Source organism: Diplotaxodon limnothrissa, linkage group LG9, assembly GCF_057381915.1.
Source record: "Diplotaxodon limnothrissa isolate DT_005_m linkage group LG9, D_limnothrissa_male_GT1.1, whole genome shotgun sequence".
In the NCBI taxonomy this organism is placed as follows: domain Eukaryota; kingdom Metazoa; phylum Chordata; class Actinopteri; order Cichliformes; family Cichlidae; genus Diplotaxodon; species Diplotaxodon limnothrissa.
The window spans coordinates 22,265,783-22,284,618 of record NC_140604.1 but is presented as its reverse complement, the minus strand read 5'-3'; the positions used below and the strand labels follow the sequence as shown (position 1 = coordinate 22,284,618).

Here is an 18,836-nt window from a genome sequence, read left to right as displayed (position 1 = left end):
ATAGATATATTCATAACTTTTATAAAACCTCATTTCTCAAGAAGAGCTGATGTACAAGTGCAACACCTTGTTGAGTTAAAATATGACATTTAAATGCTTTATGCAGGTTATACAATAACCTCTTTCCCATTACCATTTAAAAAAAAACTATCTCAATAAACTTTAATGCAGATATCTAGTGGTCAGTTGTAGCTCATAAAGTTTGGATACTATCGGGAGTACCTTCAGGAGAAAGGCGAAAGTCACCCAGCCTGCAGTACAGACGGACAGATGAATGATGTGGTTCAATGTTCTACTCATTAAAATACTTTTGACCTTTAAAGGCAGCTTGTGTAGGGGAGAGCTGTGTGCCATGATTTATGAATTCTGAACACATTTTAATGACCATTAAATCCCTGTGATTTTTACTTTGCACAATAATCGGCTAACACAACAAAAAACACTTTTCAGCTTGTCTTTTCATTTTGAAACTGGGGGTTTTGGAGCGCTTGAATGTAACTGTACCTATCTCTAAAGTGCTTTGTGTTATAGGCTTGACAAAAATGTGATGTGGTAGTCAACACAAAAAGGCCCAGACATTTTTCATAGTGTGTTTTCTAAAAAAAATGCATTTATTTATCACAGTTCATGGACTACATACTAAACTTTAGGGATAGAAACACAGTATCGATCCTGTTGCACTAACATCGATCTGATACCAATATCAAAGTTGGTATTGAAACGATCGATATTTGGATCGATCCGCCAACCTCTACTGTCAACAGGTCAGCAAACAGTGTTAAGAAAAAAGAAAACAGTATGTCAGCATGTTCTCAATTCAAGTTTTAAAAAATGCTTAGTTTAAGACACACAAAGGTGGTAACAGAAAATTTACATCTTTCAACAGTGGCAGGAGTTATGAGTCATATTAATATGGACCTTCTGGTTACATGTGCACCATGTTTAATGTTAAACAGCTTTACTTATTTTGAGTAACACCTTAAAACAGTCCCTAAAACTGTAGTTCCTCCAATGACCACAAGAGACTGGCTCTAAAACACACAGAGTTTAAAAGATGGCTGCAGCCACGCTTTGATTTGTAAAGTCCCGTCATTGAGCTTTGAGCTGTGGGATTTTCATGTTGCCATCTTAGGGATTTGAAACCAGGTATGACAAGTGAGCGGTTAATCTGACTGTGAAACTGCATGGTCATTGGTAAACAAGTTATTATCTAATGAGCAGATCTGGGATAATCTTCCTTTGTCATGCTTAAAATGACCAAAATGTGCAAAATGTTTAAGTTAATTGGTTAATATTTTTTGACTAAGACCTGAAAGTCATGAGCAAAGAGGGAAACGGGGCTGTTTTTTACATAGATTTCTATAGGACCAGAGCAGGGTGTCGAACTCCAGACCTCGAGGGCCAGTGTCCTGCAGGATTTAGATCTCACTCTGGGTCAACAAACCTGAATCAAATGATTAGTTCATTACCAGGCTTCTGGAGAACTTCGAGACATGTTAAGGAGGTCATTTAGCCATTTAAATCAGCTGTGTTGGAGCAAGGATGCATCTAACCTGTAGGACACTGGCCCTCGAGGCCTGGCGTTCCCCCAGGGTGGATGTGAAAACAATGCAGGGTCAAAGCATTTCGATGCTGACATCACTTTTCAGATCTGAAAGCTAATTCTATGTTTTCTATCTGTTCATGCACCAAAAGTAAGTCAGTTCCCATATAATCCCACGTTGTACAAAACCTTAAATGCCCAACTTTACAAGGTAAATAGGCACTTTAACAACGTAATATAAAAACTGGCTTTGGTCACTATAGTTAATGGCTACCATACTTGGCAATACTCAACATGTACCTGCACCATCGATTCATCCCATCTTCAAAATCAGCACTTCACCCTCTTATTCAAATATGCAAATATCCGAACATGCTCACTTCTATTACTCACTTCAATCTATTAAAATGTTAAGATCCACAAAACAGGACTTCACAAATAAATGGATGATGCCACTGTGACATACAGTGTAAGGAATACACTAATGTGCCCGTGTGTGTTATAGACTCAAAGGTAGAGAACTTGACAAGGTGATGTATACGTAATCCTGCAGAAGACACGGTCTGGCTTCATTAGCTGTGATGTGCACGCTGCTGCAGTGGCCATAACTCATCCTGATCTGTCTCAAAGACAGCGGCGTTCATCCAAATGCAGACACCAACAAACTCATTAGAGAGTCAACAGGAAAAGGCAGGTTAGCTGGTTAGAAGTGTGACATGGGACGAGTTCATCTTTCATTGAAAAATGAGGAAGGATTCAGCGACAAATGATCCAATGATAGAACCGGTTGCCGTTGACAGGGCAAAAGGCAGAGTGAAGGAGACATCAGTGGCTTGTTCGTGTGAAAAACTTTAAAGGATAAGCAACCCAGCATGCATTCACTATGAAAGTGTTTCTTCTTTGAAATTCAGCTCAAAACAGCATAAAATAAGTAAAAATAGAAATACTTTGATCATCCTTAAGACGCACAATGTGCCAAACATTACTAAAAAGGCAAATAAAAAAAACAAAAGTGTTGTTTATCTGATTGCAGCGTGGGAAGCTGGGTTCAAAACAGCTGCACTGAAAAGCACTTTCATCTCTCCAGCTGCCTCATCAGACTTGTGTTTCGCTACCTTAAAAATGCACACAGACCAAAAAAAAGAAATCAAAGGTCCCACATGCATGACGAGCACAGATCAAAAGAAACTGGTAGAGAAACATTTTGGCGCTGAATCACCGTTAAATACAAACTAAATTACTGATCTAACAGGTGTCAGAGGTCAGTCACAGGCTCACAGTGGAGGGACACCGGTCAGGAGGTCAGGTTTTCCCAGGTGAATCGAACCCTTGTGCTTGTTTTTCTTTGGCTGTGCAGTCATCCTCAGCTTCTGCTTTTTCATCTACAGGTGTCAAATTGAAATAGCTAACGTGCTGGAATTTGAGCACTTCATTGCCCCAGCTGGTCCATCCTGGTTGAAGACTTCTTGCAAACAGCTCCAAGCACTTGGCGTCAGCTCCAATGTATGGCTTCAGTACCTCTGTGAAGGGAAAGCAATGAGGGAGAGTTATTATTGCATATTATAAGGCTTTCGGTGTCTGCCCTGTTATTTACAGTCCTCACTGTGCAAACTGGAAAATACTCCTTTCATATTTCACCTGGAGATCTAACAAACCTGAAGTTTCACACCTATGATGTGAAACCTAAACTAAACAATCTCGCCTACCAGCCTACATATCTCTGCTATAGTATGTACAGCATCACAATTACATGTGGCCAAAATTACAAAAGACAACACACAACTTTAATGTCAGCTGAAATACGTCAAAACACACTCACATGGCAACTTCTACCACTTCCAAACAATAGGGTAGTGTTGTATTTGCTGAGAGGCTACAGCCTCCCGAACAGAGCTTTCTCAAAGGTGAACTCTGACCTACGAATGCGTAAAGCCAGTCTGAGATCGTAGTAGGAAATGCATGTTTGAAAGCATCCATTGTATGGGACTGAGGAGAAGTGAGGGGAAAGTGGAGATGTGGCGATACCGCTTTATCCCTCAACATGAAATACTGTGCGTAAGTGTTGAGCCATCCCTCATTTCTTTAGATTTTTCTAGGAAAACGGGAAAAAAGTATATAAAGTAAAACAGTGTACAGTTTGAACCAGTTTAAAAGTCTTGAACACAGCATGACCTCTGTCAGATAAACTTTCTTGTAATTTGTAGCTAGTCTTCAAGAATAATTCTCCAGGTTTCTTTGAAGGACATTCAAATCTCTTCTTTGGATCTTGGCTGCCTTTTGTTCCATTCAAAATCCAACATTACTTGTCTTTGTTCATAGTTCCATCAATTTTGACAAGATCAGCAACACCACTGTTTGAAACGCAGCTCTCTCCTGATCTCCTCCTTACAATGACTTAATCCAAATATTTCAAATGCGGATTCATCGCTGAAACCTGTTGCCACTGAATTTCATCCCAGTTTTTGCGTAATTATCTTTACAGGTTTTCTTATATACCTCTCTTACAACAAGCCAGTATGTCAGCACACACATGCCTGTAGCAAGACACTTAGTACTTAAAATTAAAGCTTCAGTGGCTCTTGAGTTCCCTATATTTAAAATATATTACCTTCAATTTACTATAAAAGGATGTGACAAGCTGTAAACCTTGTGTCTTTGCCTCTCTACATGGTGGCTGTGGTGAAGTGGATTTGAACCTAGCTCCTCCAGTCAAATGTCCTAACACAAGCTACAGAACCCACATGACTTCCTATGGATCCATCAGTGTGCAGATGTGAGCCATTGACAAAAGAGCTCAAATTTTAAAACTTCTACATTCTACATGAGTTCAATGATATATGAATTAGCCAGTATAACCCATTGTTATCAGTGCTATTGATTATGTTAGCTGTTAATGTCTATTATAATCAGGAAATGTTGGATTATGTAAAACGACTTTAGTGGTTGTGTGAGAAGAACATGTAAATCTCATACTGACTAAACTCATTGATTTTAAAATGGTTGCTTTAAAGATGGAAACCAAGTCTGTGGCCACCACCTTTAAAAAATAGCAAGAAAAAGTCAGTCAATTCACATTAATTCACTTCACCTATCACCATGACCCTGCTAACTGCATTTCTTTGGACTGTGGAGGAAACTGGAGTAAGTACCCAGACAGAAACCATGGAAACACAGGGGAAACATGCCAACGCCATGCAGAAAGGCCCCACCCAGATGTTAGACTCAAACCTCCTTGCTGTGAGGCAACAGTGCTAATTACTGCCCAGCATCGTAGATCATAGAAGTTGATGGTTTTGCACCTCAACCTTCACACCGTCAACTATGGTTACGAACTCTGAGTAGGGACCAAAAGAATGAAACAATCGGTACAAGTGGCAGAAATTAGCTTTCTCTGAAGAGTGGCTGGCCTCTCGCTTAAGAGATAGGGTGAGGAGTTCAGTCATTTGGGAGGAGCTCACAGAAGAGCTGCTACTCCTTCACATCAAAAGGAGCCAAATGAGATGATAAGGGCATCTGATTAGACACTTCCTAGGTGAGGTGTTTTCAGCATATTCTACTGGTAGAAGGCTCCGGGGTAGACCCAGGACCCGCTGAAGAATTATGTCTCTGGACTGGTTTGAGAAAGCCTCGGTGGCCACTCGGTGGATAAGCTGGAGGAGGTGGCCAGTAAGAGGGAGGTTTGGGTGTCTCCACTTAGAATGCTGCTGTTTCCATGACGCAACTCAAGATAAACAGTGATGGATGGATGGAGGACAATTTTTTCTAGCCACGTGAATATTTCCATCCATTTTCACTCTGGTGTGCTTTGTAATATATAAATAAAGTTATGAAAATATGTACATAATCATTTTAATATTGACATTTCTTTTATACCCCAAACTGTTTTTTACCTCAACTAAATGAAACAGTGAGTAAAAGTAAGTCCAAACAATGCATCTCAAACAGCTGACTTATACCACCACCACTCTTTCTTATGAAGACTCTCGGTGCTGTTTTAAAGGGTAAATAGTTTAACCACTGAACAATGAGGCGTTCTTCTCAGTGAGCCCACTGGCTGGTATTAGACAGAACCTACTAGAGACATCTATAGGGCCTATAAGAGATGTTCAGCTGGGTAACAACTTCTAAATTGAGTGCATTTAATAGGATATTTCAAAAGAAGTTCATTTTTTCTAATGTTTTGCACTTAATTTACACGTATATGTCACTGTTACATTAATGTAAACTAGTGCTTTTCTGTGTGATTGAAAAATCAAAACTTTGCCTGTTTCCCTGTAATAGGCAGAGGACAGAGCTGGCAGTTTCCCAGCTCCTTCACGCCATAGCACTGATTTTTCTGTGTGGAGACTGCCAGTGACCTTGGCTCTATAAGGAATGATATTCCAGGAGAGGCACACCTGACAGATACGTATCACTTCCTCTGCCCCTTTGTTACTCTGTCTGCTCTTGTGCATTCTCAAACCACCCTGACACTTGCCTCAGCCAACACTCACGGAGTTAATGAGCTCAAAAGCCAGATCCCCAAACCGATCCTGCCGAATGTGCTGTCCCGCATTTTTTTCTTCCTATGCACGTCAGAGAGAGAGACAGTCACGGTGAGGAAAGGCCAAACATGCAGCTCTGCAAGTAATTCAGCTCCTATCGGTGACTCAGCTTTCAAAGTTGAATACAGAATAAAAGGTCTAATTATCCTACCTTTAAAATGGGACAGTGTATCAAACTTCTGCCAAGAATAACCCGAGGCAAAGGAAGGTGTTATTTCACTTCTCTCCTGACACTTTCGCTGTTAGATATTCTTCCTTGCAGACTTCCCAAATCCTCATCAGGATTAACCAAGCAAAACCAAACTGATTCTTCTTCATTAGCTCCCTTACATTGTAACAACTAATGTCCTTGGTCTCCATTATGATTCCTCAATATGCTGTTCAGCCACACTGTGTTTATATTCTACTTATTTATGAATAAAATATCATCAACATAATCATGGAATTGACTACTATTAAGATATTAATTTCAGATATTAATTTGTGGCATCCCACTGGGTTTGGCTTTGGAACCATGTTGCTTTTTATTCATATATTGATACATAATTGCAAGAAAATACATAATAACATAAAAAAAAGTTACTAACAGATATTTTTTCCATTTGTTTTTACTACACCCAATTAAATAACTAGTGTCTTGACACAAAGTGCTATAAGTTAGACTATTTTTATGTCCGTTACCAACAAGAAGCTGTTCCCTATTGTTACATTGTTTCTAAAGAAGATAAGAATTGAATCCAAACCCTTCATTTCAAGCATGTTTTTAACAAGTTTCATTTATGTGTCATCTGTGTTGCAGACGATGTAGCCAAGCATACACTGACCAGACACCTTGCTACTACAATGGAGCCCTTTTTACTTCAGCGCTGGCTGAATTCTTTGTGGCACAGATTCAACAAGAAGCTTTTGATTTTGGTCCATATTGACATGACAACATCACACAGCAGCTGCACAATTTGTTGACCTGATGTGAAACTCCTGTTCCACCTCATCCCAAAGTTGCTCTGTTGGATTGATATCTGAGAATGTGGAGGCCTTTTACTTACAGTGAACTCAGTGTCGTGTTCAATTTGAGATGATTTGAGCTTTGTGATATGGCACAATATCCTGCTGGAAGCAGCAATCAGGGGATGGGTAATCTCTAGTCATAAAGGGACGGACACGGTCAGCAAAAACACAGCAGTAGGCAGCAGTAGGCCCCTTAATACCAATGCACAGTTGCTATTAAGGGGCCTAAAATGTGCCAGGAAAATATTCCCCATACATTTACAGCACCACCATGACCTGTAATGTTCATACAAGGCAGGATGGATCCATGCCATCGTATTGTTTAAGCCAAATTCTGACCCTACCGTGTGAATGTTGCAGCAAAAGTCATAACTCATCAAACCAAGCAACGTTTTTCCAATCTTCTATTTTCTGATTTTGATGAGCCCGTGTGAACTGTAGCCTCAGTTTCCTGTTCTTAGATGACAGCAGTGACACTCCTCTGACCTCTGGTATCAACAAGGCATTTTCACCCAGAGAGCTGCCACTCATTGGATATGTTCTGTTTTTCGTACCATTCTCTTTAAAACCTAGAGATGGTTGTGTGGAAAAATCCCAGTAAATCAGCAGTTTCTGAAATACTCAGACCAACATCAATCCCACGATCAAAGTCACTTTAAATGATTTTTCTTCTCTATTCTGCTGCTCAGTTTGAACTTCAGCAGGTCGTCTTGACCATGTCTACATGCATAAAATACATTGAGTTGTTACTATATGACCTGTTGATTTGATATTTGCATTAACACGTAGTTAGCTGAAAATGGCACATGCGCAGTAAGGTGATTCCACTAGTAATATTAGAGCCCAAAATTTAGTATGATCCATAAAGAGTAATACGTTAAACGCAGTAGCTTTCGTATCTGTCACTCCCTGGTTGTGACAGTTGGTGACAAGCAGGTGAAGAGTCGTTTATTTCCCCTTAAGTAAAAAAGCAAAAGAAGAGCAAATATTTGACTCCAAATTAAAGACCAGCGCTCCCCTGTATCTCCTGGTTGTAATCTCCTGATATTTAAGGTGCGTTTGCAAACATGTTTGCTTTACCAGCTGTATGAAGTTGCCATCTGCCATAACCAAATGAAAAAAAGCACATTTTATTAACATGTAAGCTCATCCATGTAAATATTCTGTACTGAAAAACAGAGACAGCAGCATGTTTACGTGATGTACTTCAGGTTCACAGCCTCGCTGAGCTAAAAAACTATGCAAAATGTCACACAGATTGCTCTCAGTGAGCCACACCCCAATTTAAAGCAATTTGATAACACAACTGGTAGTGTGCCTTTTCTTGAATATTAGGCACAGCTACTAAGGTGCCAATTAAAATCCCAAATTGGGAAGGGATTCTCATAAGTTTTGAAATTGCAGGGGGGCCTAATTAATAAAAAACACATGTCTTGTCTTTCAGAGAAGCTCGAACCATTTTTTTTCTGCAGTGTGACCATCTGGCAAAGACGTTTTGTACCCATAGCGGAGTAATGGTGTCCCTTATCTCTCCATAGCAACCAAGTATGTCAGTGATATGAGCCCCATCTGAGTCGGGGAACAGAAGTGGGTCAGACTTTCTCAACACGCTATCAAGGCTGCTCACATGCTGACATGCTACATGAAAGAAAAAGTACAGCAGAATTACCGGGGTGACATTTTGAACTGAAAAAAAAGAGGAAGCTCAGGTTGGTTAATACCAAAGGTGTTGAGATTTCTAGCAGTTGCATAATCTATTGTAGGTGTGAAGAAAAGGAAAGACTCATCCCTTAAGCCTCTAGGTGTTAACTTATCATCTCAAATGGCTAAATGAAAAGAAATTATCTGCTTTGGTTGGCATCTCCGCAAGAGTTGGCAAAACCTTTCCCAAGATTTCACTACACATTGCACCATCACATCTGAGACACACCCACATCCAACGGCGCTTTCACACCTCGTGTAGAATAACAGAGCGTGCATAGCAGCTAGAGTTGTAACACAGCGTAGATGCTGCTCATTCTGGTCATTTAGTAGTACTACTTTGTATGCAATGCAGTAGAAAAAAATGCAACACATTTTCTATATGCGGTCAACATTTTTTAAAGTATAACTAGATCTATGATTGGTGTTTTTCCAAGTTCATATATTCCAAGTTATAAAAATCCTCCACAGCAGCAAATAACAAACAAACCAATTCTGATTAAACCTGCTGAGAGGCTTTGCCACAAACACAGAATCACACATGTAGACAGAACACAAATTGTATCCTAATCTGCTTAATCTCTATGGCATCACAGATTCGCAAAAGCAATCATTATGATTTAAATCTTTATTTTCACAATACTGAACTAGTGCCATGAGACAGAGGCGTTTCTGTGCTGCTGAGAGGGCGCCAGCAAACACTGGCCATGTTTTGCTCTCCATACTGCACAATAATAAATCGCGTTCCCCTGAGAGGGAGTGAGATGACGTCAAGCCTCTCTTTTTCATAGTCTCTGCATATTCATTGTCAAGGTCTTACATTGATTCTAAGAAGCAGAGTGGGTGCTGGAATCAAGGTTTAACCCAATCAGTGCAAACAGGACAAAACTGAAATGTGAGCAGTAGAAGTGCCCGCTCTGACGAGCCAGTCCTGTCAGAGGTTGATGATTTAATGAATTTAAGTGTAGTTATGAGCTGAAGCAGTATTTTCTCCTCCAATCTGCAGACATTTTGAAAAGACCAAAGTTTTTTCACAGTGGATAACAAATTCATTCATAAAATTGTGTGGCTGTAAAAGTAAAGTGATGAATCTGTAGTTAATTCTCTTCCTTTACAAAAAAAAAACACATTGTGGGTGTTTTAAATTCAAGAGCTGCAATTACTGCTATTAACATCAGGATGTTCTATTTCATACATGAACTGAAGAATATACTGAAGAATATACTGACGAAGCGACGTACACACACACACACACACACACTTGTGATAGCAGAATTCAGAGCTTATCACTCAAGTTGTGTATCAAGGTAACGATCATTGATGTGACACTATTGCCCTCTGGTGGCAAAGACACTACACTGTACTTGAATATTCACCTGACAGCGAAGGCTTCTGAGAGTGCAGAGCTGATGGGACACTGACAATCAAACGCTGATCCTCCACAGGCACCTCTGATGTCTCTGAGGGGCTGAAAGAGGGTACACAAGTCTGTCAGCATAAATATGATTTGGAAAGCTGAAGAAATAAAGGAGGCCATCTATGCAAACAACCGTCACTGAACAGAGGTGGTGGCTTACGACACCAGCTATCATCTCCTCCCAGGCATTTCAACCCCCACTCACACCTTGCCTCAGGTGACCTAGATAGTTCACCTGATCGTGGTGTGGGACAATGTCTTACAGAGGTTTCACACCTTTTAAATTCCAGAGCTGCTGTTGCCTTGAATAATATCAAGATGTTACATTTGATACATGCAAACCTGAAGAAGTGATATACTTAGACATTGCTTTAACACCTGTGATAGCTTACCATATAACTTCAGGGATAAATCCTCCTGCTATCAGCCACCTACAGTGCAGCATGATGGTGGAGAGGAACAATGTCTTACAGAGGTTTCACACCTTAGTCTCGATGGCGGTAATGACCACGCCTTTTTTCACACTTTGGTTCATGCGACACCTTTAGTGTGTCAGCGACCCTCAGAACCACGTCCAAGGGGACAAACTCCACTAAGGGTCAAATACCTTGGACTCTCCATCAGTTTGGAGCTGAAAAAAACTCTTGGATGAGAAGGAAAATGTGTTCAAGGGTCTAAAAAAGTAATTCTGCTCTCCTTCAAACACTCAACACTACCATGACCTGGATGACTGAGAAACTATGATTTATATATCCAGTCCTGCAAAAGTCTTGAGTCAGTCCTCATTTCTCCATATTATGGTCTGATGAAATGAAGAAGAAGTTGCCTGAGGAGCTATTCCTGAGGACTAGAACTGACAAGAAAGCTCATCTAAGAGCTTATCTTTTCAAGCTCGTTAGAATTGTACAAACTCCGGCTCACTCCTTGGCGGCCGCTTATCAGGGCCTGGAGCCTGGGGCTCGCTCGGGCCACTTCGGAGGTGGGGTGCCCCGGCCTCTCGGCCTGGGGCTCCTCGGTCACTCAGGCACGGCTGGCTGCCGGCGGAGCTCACGGGCGCGTCACTGCAACTCCCCCTGGCTTCTGCTCCGCGGCTGCTGAGTGAGCCCTCATCTGGGACTCTCCTCAGCTCTTTCTGGGACAGTGGCGCGGCTGCCCCTCTGTTGGTCTTCCTTGGTCTCTTGTGTTCTGGGCGCCTCTGGATGTCTGGAGTTTTGATCTCCTCCATACCTGCTTCATGCCCTGGAGGACGGGGCTGTGGCCCCCCCACACCCTCTAGCAGATTATTACATGAAGGAACCTTTTAAAAAACAAAAAACAAGCGCGTCCATGCTCACAGGTGTACACACGGGTGATCACACCCACAAACTACACCCTTTTTGGCTCCTACCTCAAAGCACACTGTGTTCTGTTGATCTTATGTGCTGCACAATAATGTTTAATATTTAGTATTTACTGTCATATTCCCATATATCATTGTGATGTTGTTTATTCTATTACTCTTGTTCTCTTCTGCTTGTTTTCTTTTTTCTTTCTCAGCAGGTGACCCAGGTGATTGATGTATGCTTTTTTTTTCTCTGCCCGTTCTGTTGGTTTTTGTTTTTTGCCCTTCTCCCCCGTCCCTCTTCTCAGCTGTTTCTCTTTCCCTCTTTCTTTCTCCCCTTCTTTCCCCCAGTCAAGTCTGTCCCGTATTCAGTAAGTGAAAATAAAATAAACAATAAAAGGTGAATCAAATGGACCATTACGGCAAGGCTGGGATGGTCAATTTGGTAAAGTAAATCCGTTGGGCATCTTTCTTTGCCTTTAGACAACAATTCTGATGGCAAAAGAGCCAAACGGGACAGGCCAAAAAAAAAAAAAAAAAAAAAAAAGAATTGTACAAACTCAGTTTTTGCCTCATACACTCTATTTTGCTTTATGTTTTCACACATTTTTGCACGGTACAATATGGAATTTAAAGATGAAACTCAAACATTTCACACCTCTCTGAGATATCAGCAGAGCAACGATATCGGCCCAGGACAAAGACTTCATATGGTTTCTTGTGTGGTGAGTCTAGCGGAAACACAAATTGCCCAAATGTGGTGACCTGAGGAGAAATAGCATCGTCTTAAAAACACTTGGATTGACATTAGCAGGTAATGCTTCCAGTTCTTAAACAATTAATCGGTTGAAAGTTCTGTATTATCTGTACCTTGACCCAGAACCATTCAGCCACAACTTCTACGCCCCAATGTGGATACAGCTCATCACGGACAAAACGCAGGTGGCTTGGCCGGTTTGTCACCCAGGTCACCACTAAACAGTTTGGAGATGCCAGCAGGGGAATAGGGAGCCGCTTTAGCTGGGATGAGGGCAACGAGCCGTATCTTCAGTGAGAAAATTGATATAGTCAGTGTAAATTTCTCAACTGTGGGATAATAAAGGTTTATTCTATTCTATTCTAAATACAATGCCCATTACTTTTCTTTATTTTCTAGCCATTTTCGCTTCTTCAACCAGTTTTTGTCTGGTGCCACCATCAGGCTGAAATCTGAAGATTCAGAGTGATTAACCTTTACAAGTTTAATGAGTTATGTGAACTTTTCAGGTCATGTTTTTTGCAAATTTAGTGAGAAAGCTTCACATTTGCTGTATGCACAAACAGTTTTGGTTCACAGATGATACATTTTTCTGACTCTAGTGATTGAATGACTTCTTCTTTATAATCACTGTGAGTAATTTTGATAGAAATGTATAAAAAGGATTAGCTGGATTGTCAGGACATTTGTTATGCATTAGGCATCTCATGTTGCCGTGATTATTAATTCTTATAATGCTGATATTTCCTTACGTTATGGCTTTAGGCAGCTTTTTTCTTAGAGGACACTGAATGCTTTGAGCTCTTGAGGCCTCAAAATCCTTTACATAAAACAGACTGGGATGAAAATATCTCTTTGATTAATATCCATGGTAACACCATAATATTTTACAGTACGGGGACATGTGCAAACATAACTATAAACCACTGGACTTTATCAGTTTCTTTTCTTAGAAGCTCTCTTATTTGTTCTTCTTATTCACCCTGCTTTATATGCTCTTGTAACATGTAAATTTCATACCCAGAAATCTATAAAGTTTTATCCTCTTTTGCTTCAGTCCTCCAAAAGTACTTGAATACTGAATTACCTGCGACTTCTTTTCACAGACTTGTTTTCCCATGGTGGATCCATAACGATTAGGTCGAACCTTGTTCCGTCTGTGTGAGAAACAAGCAAAGAATGTCAGGCTGTGAAACAACAAACAAGATCTCTCTTGAGACGATGAGAAATTACACTGAGCCATACCACAGTTATTTACAACACTTAAGTTCAGGGAAGAGTCCCCGTGTTTTTGCCTCACACAAAGATAAACTTTTGCCTTTCAAATAATGGTATCACAAGCACACAGAATTGTAAGGCTTTAAAAAAAACTTTTTAATAACCTTTGTTTCAGTTAACATTTCTTTCTAGTTCACATGCACTGCTCCCAGTGTTTTACTCACAGTGGACTAATGGTTGTATCCTCGTGAAATCAGACAGCAGGAAAGCCGTGTGGGGGGGTATTACATACTCCTCTCCCATCACCGTAACCACGGTAGCCCAGTCCGCCTTGTTCTCTGTCACCTGAGAGAACAAGTCGACGTGAGACGTACAGCCATCCTCGCCAACAAGTAACTGAGCGCCCCGTTCCTGCTCCTCATCCTCCACCAGAGGGAGATCTTTAGCCATTTCACAAAGAGCAGCGAGGTTGCACTCCTGTGAAGGAAGAGGCTCTTTGTCCACGTTTGTCTGTCCATTCAGATAGCCGAGCGGTTGTGCAGAATCCACCAAGTACTTGGTTCCCTCCAGAATAACAGACTTTATCTGCGTCGTGGCACATAACAGAGATTATTTAGTCTGAATACTAAACCAGCTTCTTACCTCTAATATTTTAAACTTGGATGAATGCACAATAACTTGAAACAAAGCTCCACTGATTGAAAGTGTTGGAGATAAAAGTCAATGCAGCAGTTGTAGAGATGTTGTCTTTTAATTATTTTATAATGCCTCAAAAATGGACATCTTACAAAAGTGCATACTTCTTAATCTTTCAATTTAGTTGTTCTCAGTCCCATCACCATAGATGGATCAAATGAAGCACCTTTAGTCTGCCTTTAAAAACATTTGTAAAAGGAGGGGTCGTCCTAAAGAGCTCCCTGAATTTGGGCGTGCTGATGTAATTGGATGTAACTGTTGCAATAGGTCAGCTTGTGAAATGTCTTTCCTCCTAGATATTCCACAATCGATTATAAGTGGAAGCATAAAAGAATGCATAAAAGTTGCCAACACTCTGCGGACTGAATAACTGCTAGTTCCAAACCTCCTCTGGCATTAACATCAGCACGAAATATGTGGACAAAGAGCTTCAACACTTTGTCCATGTAGTGCTCTTCAGCCCATATCTGTGCACTGGCATATTGAAATTCTCTAACAATATGACTTTTAACTAAAATGACTTATTTTAAAATGAAAACTATAATCCAAGTATAAATAACGTTTACTTTATCACAAAGTGACATTGTGATGTCATGTTTTGAGTTATAAATCATAACACATTACAATAAAAAGGTCTGTTTCATTGTTATGTTTGTTATGGATGGTGTATTATTGTGTAGATAAAAAACAAATAACACTAAGCCATATATAAATCAGATATTTAAAAGAAGCATTAATGAATAAATTAACAACAATCATACTGCTAATAATCGACTTATATGAATAAAAGTGTGATCTATTACATTGGCTCAAACAGGACGATTCTGTGGATAACTGTATCAGTCAGTTTGACACGTAAGTTTACACTTTGACCACTTTTTCCATAGACTTCTTGTGACTCTGATTATCCCCAATCATTTTTTCTCTTTGTGATGCTTTAACTTCAGTGGGGCAATACAGTCCCTGCAAGAACAAATCTATTGACAGATGACAGATTATATCTTATTTGTAGTTCAGGCTCAGAATAAGTATCAGCCTACCTTCTCGTGAAAGACCAGTGAATCAATTTCCCCTTGGTTGAGTTCATGGTGTTTTCGTTTCCTTTTCTGTAAGTCAAATTGATGAAGTGATAAAGAGTAAGTACAACAAAGAGCAAAATGATCATGGTATTGTTCTTTACAGCTCCAACCAAGCAAGCAGTAGCACCACTGTAATCCACTGTGTCAAACTCTAAAGTAAATTCTACTGATCTGGCATTAAACTGAGCTGACAGAGTTAAGTTTTACATGTCTGTCATTTTAATATTTAAACAAATATCAGTGGTGCTGAAATAAGCAGAATAAATTTGTGCAAGTCTGTTTGCAGATTTTATGTGAGTTAAAATATATCCAATCAGTCTGGATTCTTCATTATTGTAAGTCACCATAAAAGTAGCAGGTATAAAATGCTACTTTTTAAATGTATTTTTCTGCTTCAGTGTCAGGATCCTTGGTTTACTTGCTTGCTCACTGTTGCATGTTACTGGACTGCTTGATAAGAACAACGTGAAAATGCATTAATGTATTAGCAACTCCTGAGCTTTAAGTTCACTATGGTTAAGAGAGTTCCTTATTAACTTTTACAACACATCAGTATTTTATGTCCCACATAACAGAAAACACGATCACGACAATAGAAACCAACCTTTTGGCACAACCAGGTAGGTTTGTTGGGTGTGAACAGGAATGTCCTCAGAGCCTGACATAATGACCACTGACAAAACTGATGTCAGTACTAGTACATGACATAAAACTAGTACTTATGTCATGTGACACATGCCACACTCAGCCTCCTTCTTAAAGTGAAGAGTGAAAAAGCTTTCAATAGGAGCTGGCTGTTGAATGGAGGATATATAATATAAGATAGAATGAAATAAGAAATGATCAAGAAACCTTATATGTCTCTCACAAAGATGCCAGATGCCACTGAATGTGGGCTGAGTGGGAAATCTACCCTGTTAAAGAGGAAACTGTGGAAGAGAACCAGTGAGATGTTATCTGCAGAGCTATCCTGCAAAAAAAATAGTAATCCCTGCAGCAGATGATCCTGCCAGGTGAATGTCAACATGCTACAGGTGCTGTAGGCGAACTGTTTGACAGCTGAGTATCTTTTTGGTCTTAAAAGTGCTTATTGTCAAGTGCCTTTTGGTATTGCAGGTATGGCTTGTGCTTATGTGTTGAATTACATTGCATCGGGCTTCTTGGAGCCCCTGGTAGAGGTGACTGTCATGCTGTTACAGACTATTTGTACAACCTGTATAACCATAGTAAGAGCTTTGTTTGCATTGCCAGTGGCAATTCAGATATGAGTCAGTAATTCTATTCATAACTTTTATGGACAGAATTTCCATCAGTTTGGTGACCTCAGGAACACCTTTCTACTTTCTTTAGATTTGTTTCCTCCTTCTTCAACACGCAATGATGTTCGTGTAGGCTGAAAAGTCCTCTCTGCAGGCTCTCAATAGGCAAGTAGCTATACAAACAGACACAACTGAGGTAGCATCAAGTGAGCATTAAATGAAAAAAGGGGGAATTCAATTTCTGGGTTAGGGAGGAATTGCTGCCCCAAGTGAAGGAGTTTAAGTATCTTGGGGAGCAGAAGATAGACAAGACATCACGAACTACAGGAGACCATACCTGCAACTGAGACAAAGACCTGGATGACAAGCTTTGTACTGCAGATTTGAGGGATACATTCATACCCCGCACCCTAAAATACCCCCATCACGACTCTACTATGCCCACCTGAAGATGTGAGCCAGGTCTTCAAGAGACAGAAAACCTGGAAAGCACCAGACACAGAAAGTTTGCATGTGGTTGTTCTAGTTTTGGAGATTCTGTAGCTTGCATCAGGCCCTCCTGTGGGCGCACCTCCTTTAGGATCTGATGAAGATTGTAGTGAAAATGTCTTGATGCATTCTCAATCATCCAGGTAAGTAAATCTCCAAAAGTTGATTCTGTTCATCTGGATGTAGCATTTTCAGTGGGAGAAACGTTTCGTCACTCATCCAAGTGACTTCTTCAGTCTCAGCTGACTGCAGGTTTCCCCAATCGTATAAACAGTACATTTGCATAATGACTGAAACCAGCCCACCGAAGGAACAATGGCCTGGAAGGTGAGTTCCTTAATCTTAATTATGAAAATTCTGATGACCATTGATCAACAACCACTGATCAGTCAGCTGAGACTGAAGAAGTCACCTGGATGAGTGATGAAACATTTCTCCCACTGAAAACGCTACGTTCAGATGAACAGAATCAACTTTTGGAAATTGGAGTGAAAATAAGAGCCAGCTGATCACCACAGGTTTAAGGGGGACATAGGGGATTATGTCTCCCCTGCTAATATGCTAATATCACATTACTGTGTTTCATTAGCCTATCAAACCACATTAGAATACATTGTTATATTTTATCTCCATGTGGTCTGTCTTGAGGCTATGTGACAGAGTGCAATTGGACTCCATAAGTATTAAACCAGGCGTGTCCCAATAGATGGCAAAAACAAGACATATCTGAATGTGTCTGAAAAGGTGGTCTTAAAAGCCGTTAGAAAAGCAAAACAAGTAGTGGGCCCTGAAAATGGCAAAAACAAGAATATGTGTCCTGTCTATATGTGTGTGTGCGTTAATTGACTTCTTCAAAACTTCTAAATCGTACAATGGGGCCCATTCATTCCCTTTTCTATGTGCTGTGGTGGAAGTGCAGATATAGTAGTCAGAAGATGACATAATGCAGTCGGGGTTACTCCAGGCGCATGGGTAACTAAACTTTCACATCCATCAGTCTTGGTTGTTGTTGGTTTTGGCACAAAGTGGGACTCTTACTACCGCAAAAACCAGAAGTCCCTGACAATTATAACAAGTAAATATTATTTATTACTTATTTAGTAATATATATAACAGTAAAGTGTAAAGTAAAGTAAAGTGTAAAGTGTCACTAACCTTTTAGTAAAACAACAACCACAACAACAATAAATAAATAAATAACATTAAAATTTAAATATTTATGCTTTCCCTCATGCCTTATGCACTATATCAACAGATATTTCATGTTTCATTAAAAGGTGTATACTCCTCGTCGTTATAAAGGCAATTCTATCTTTTTACGTCATAAAAATGTGCAAAACTGCCTTCTAGGAATATATATGAACGATTTATTCCCCCAAACACATACATATTCTAGAAATTTTGATTTGATTCATGTGGGAATATGAAAAAAACTTGCACTTTCATGCATCACTTGAGAAAATGCAGCAGCATTTACCTTTGAGGGTTTGCATGTTTTTTTCAGGACCTCCGTGTTCCCTGCATCCACATCTGCTCTGTTATTCTCGTTATAGTAGCTCTTAAAAACCTGGAAGCACTGCCTTTTGAAACTACACTTCAGAGCTGACTTCTGATTCTCTCTCCATCGTATGCACGGCGAATATCCCCGATCGATAAGCGAGCATGAATCCAAAACCCAGCCGAGGCTTCCGTGGAGCACCACGGACATAATTAAAGGGGGTGTTGTTTGAAACCAGACGGGATTTAAGCTCGTGCTTGAGAGCAACCGGACACGTAAGCGCAAACGAGCCTATTTCTTTGAAAA

The 18,836-nt window shown here is 40.1% G+C and overlaps 1 protein-coding gene across 1 annotated transcript; it reads right to left on the bottom strand.

The window, feature by feature from the left end:
* Positions 1-2,845: 2,845 nt before the first annotated feature.
* Positions 2,846-18,836, bottom strand: mettl4 (methyltransferase 4, N6-adenosine). Its single transcript, XM_085362862.1, has 8 exons — positions 18,510-18,836; positions 15,246-15,311; positions 13,734-14,094; positions 13,379-13,448; positions 12,405-12,579; positions 12,193-12,299; positions 10,173-10,264; positions 2,846-3,063 (listed from the first exon to the last, which is right to left on the bottom strand). Exons 1-8 carry the CDS (start codon positions 18,738-18,740, stop codon positions 2,846-2,848), a joined length of 1,320 nt encoding a protein of 439 aa, XP_085218988.1. The 5' UTR covers positions 18,741-18,836.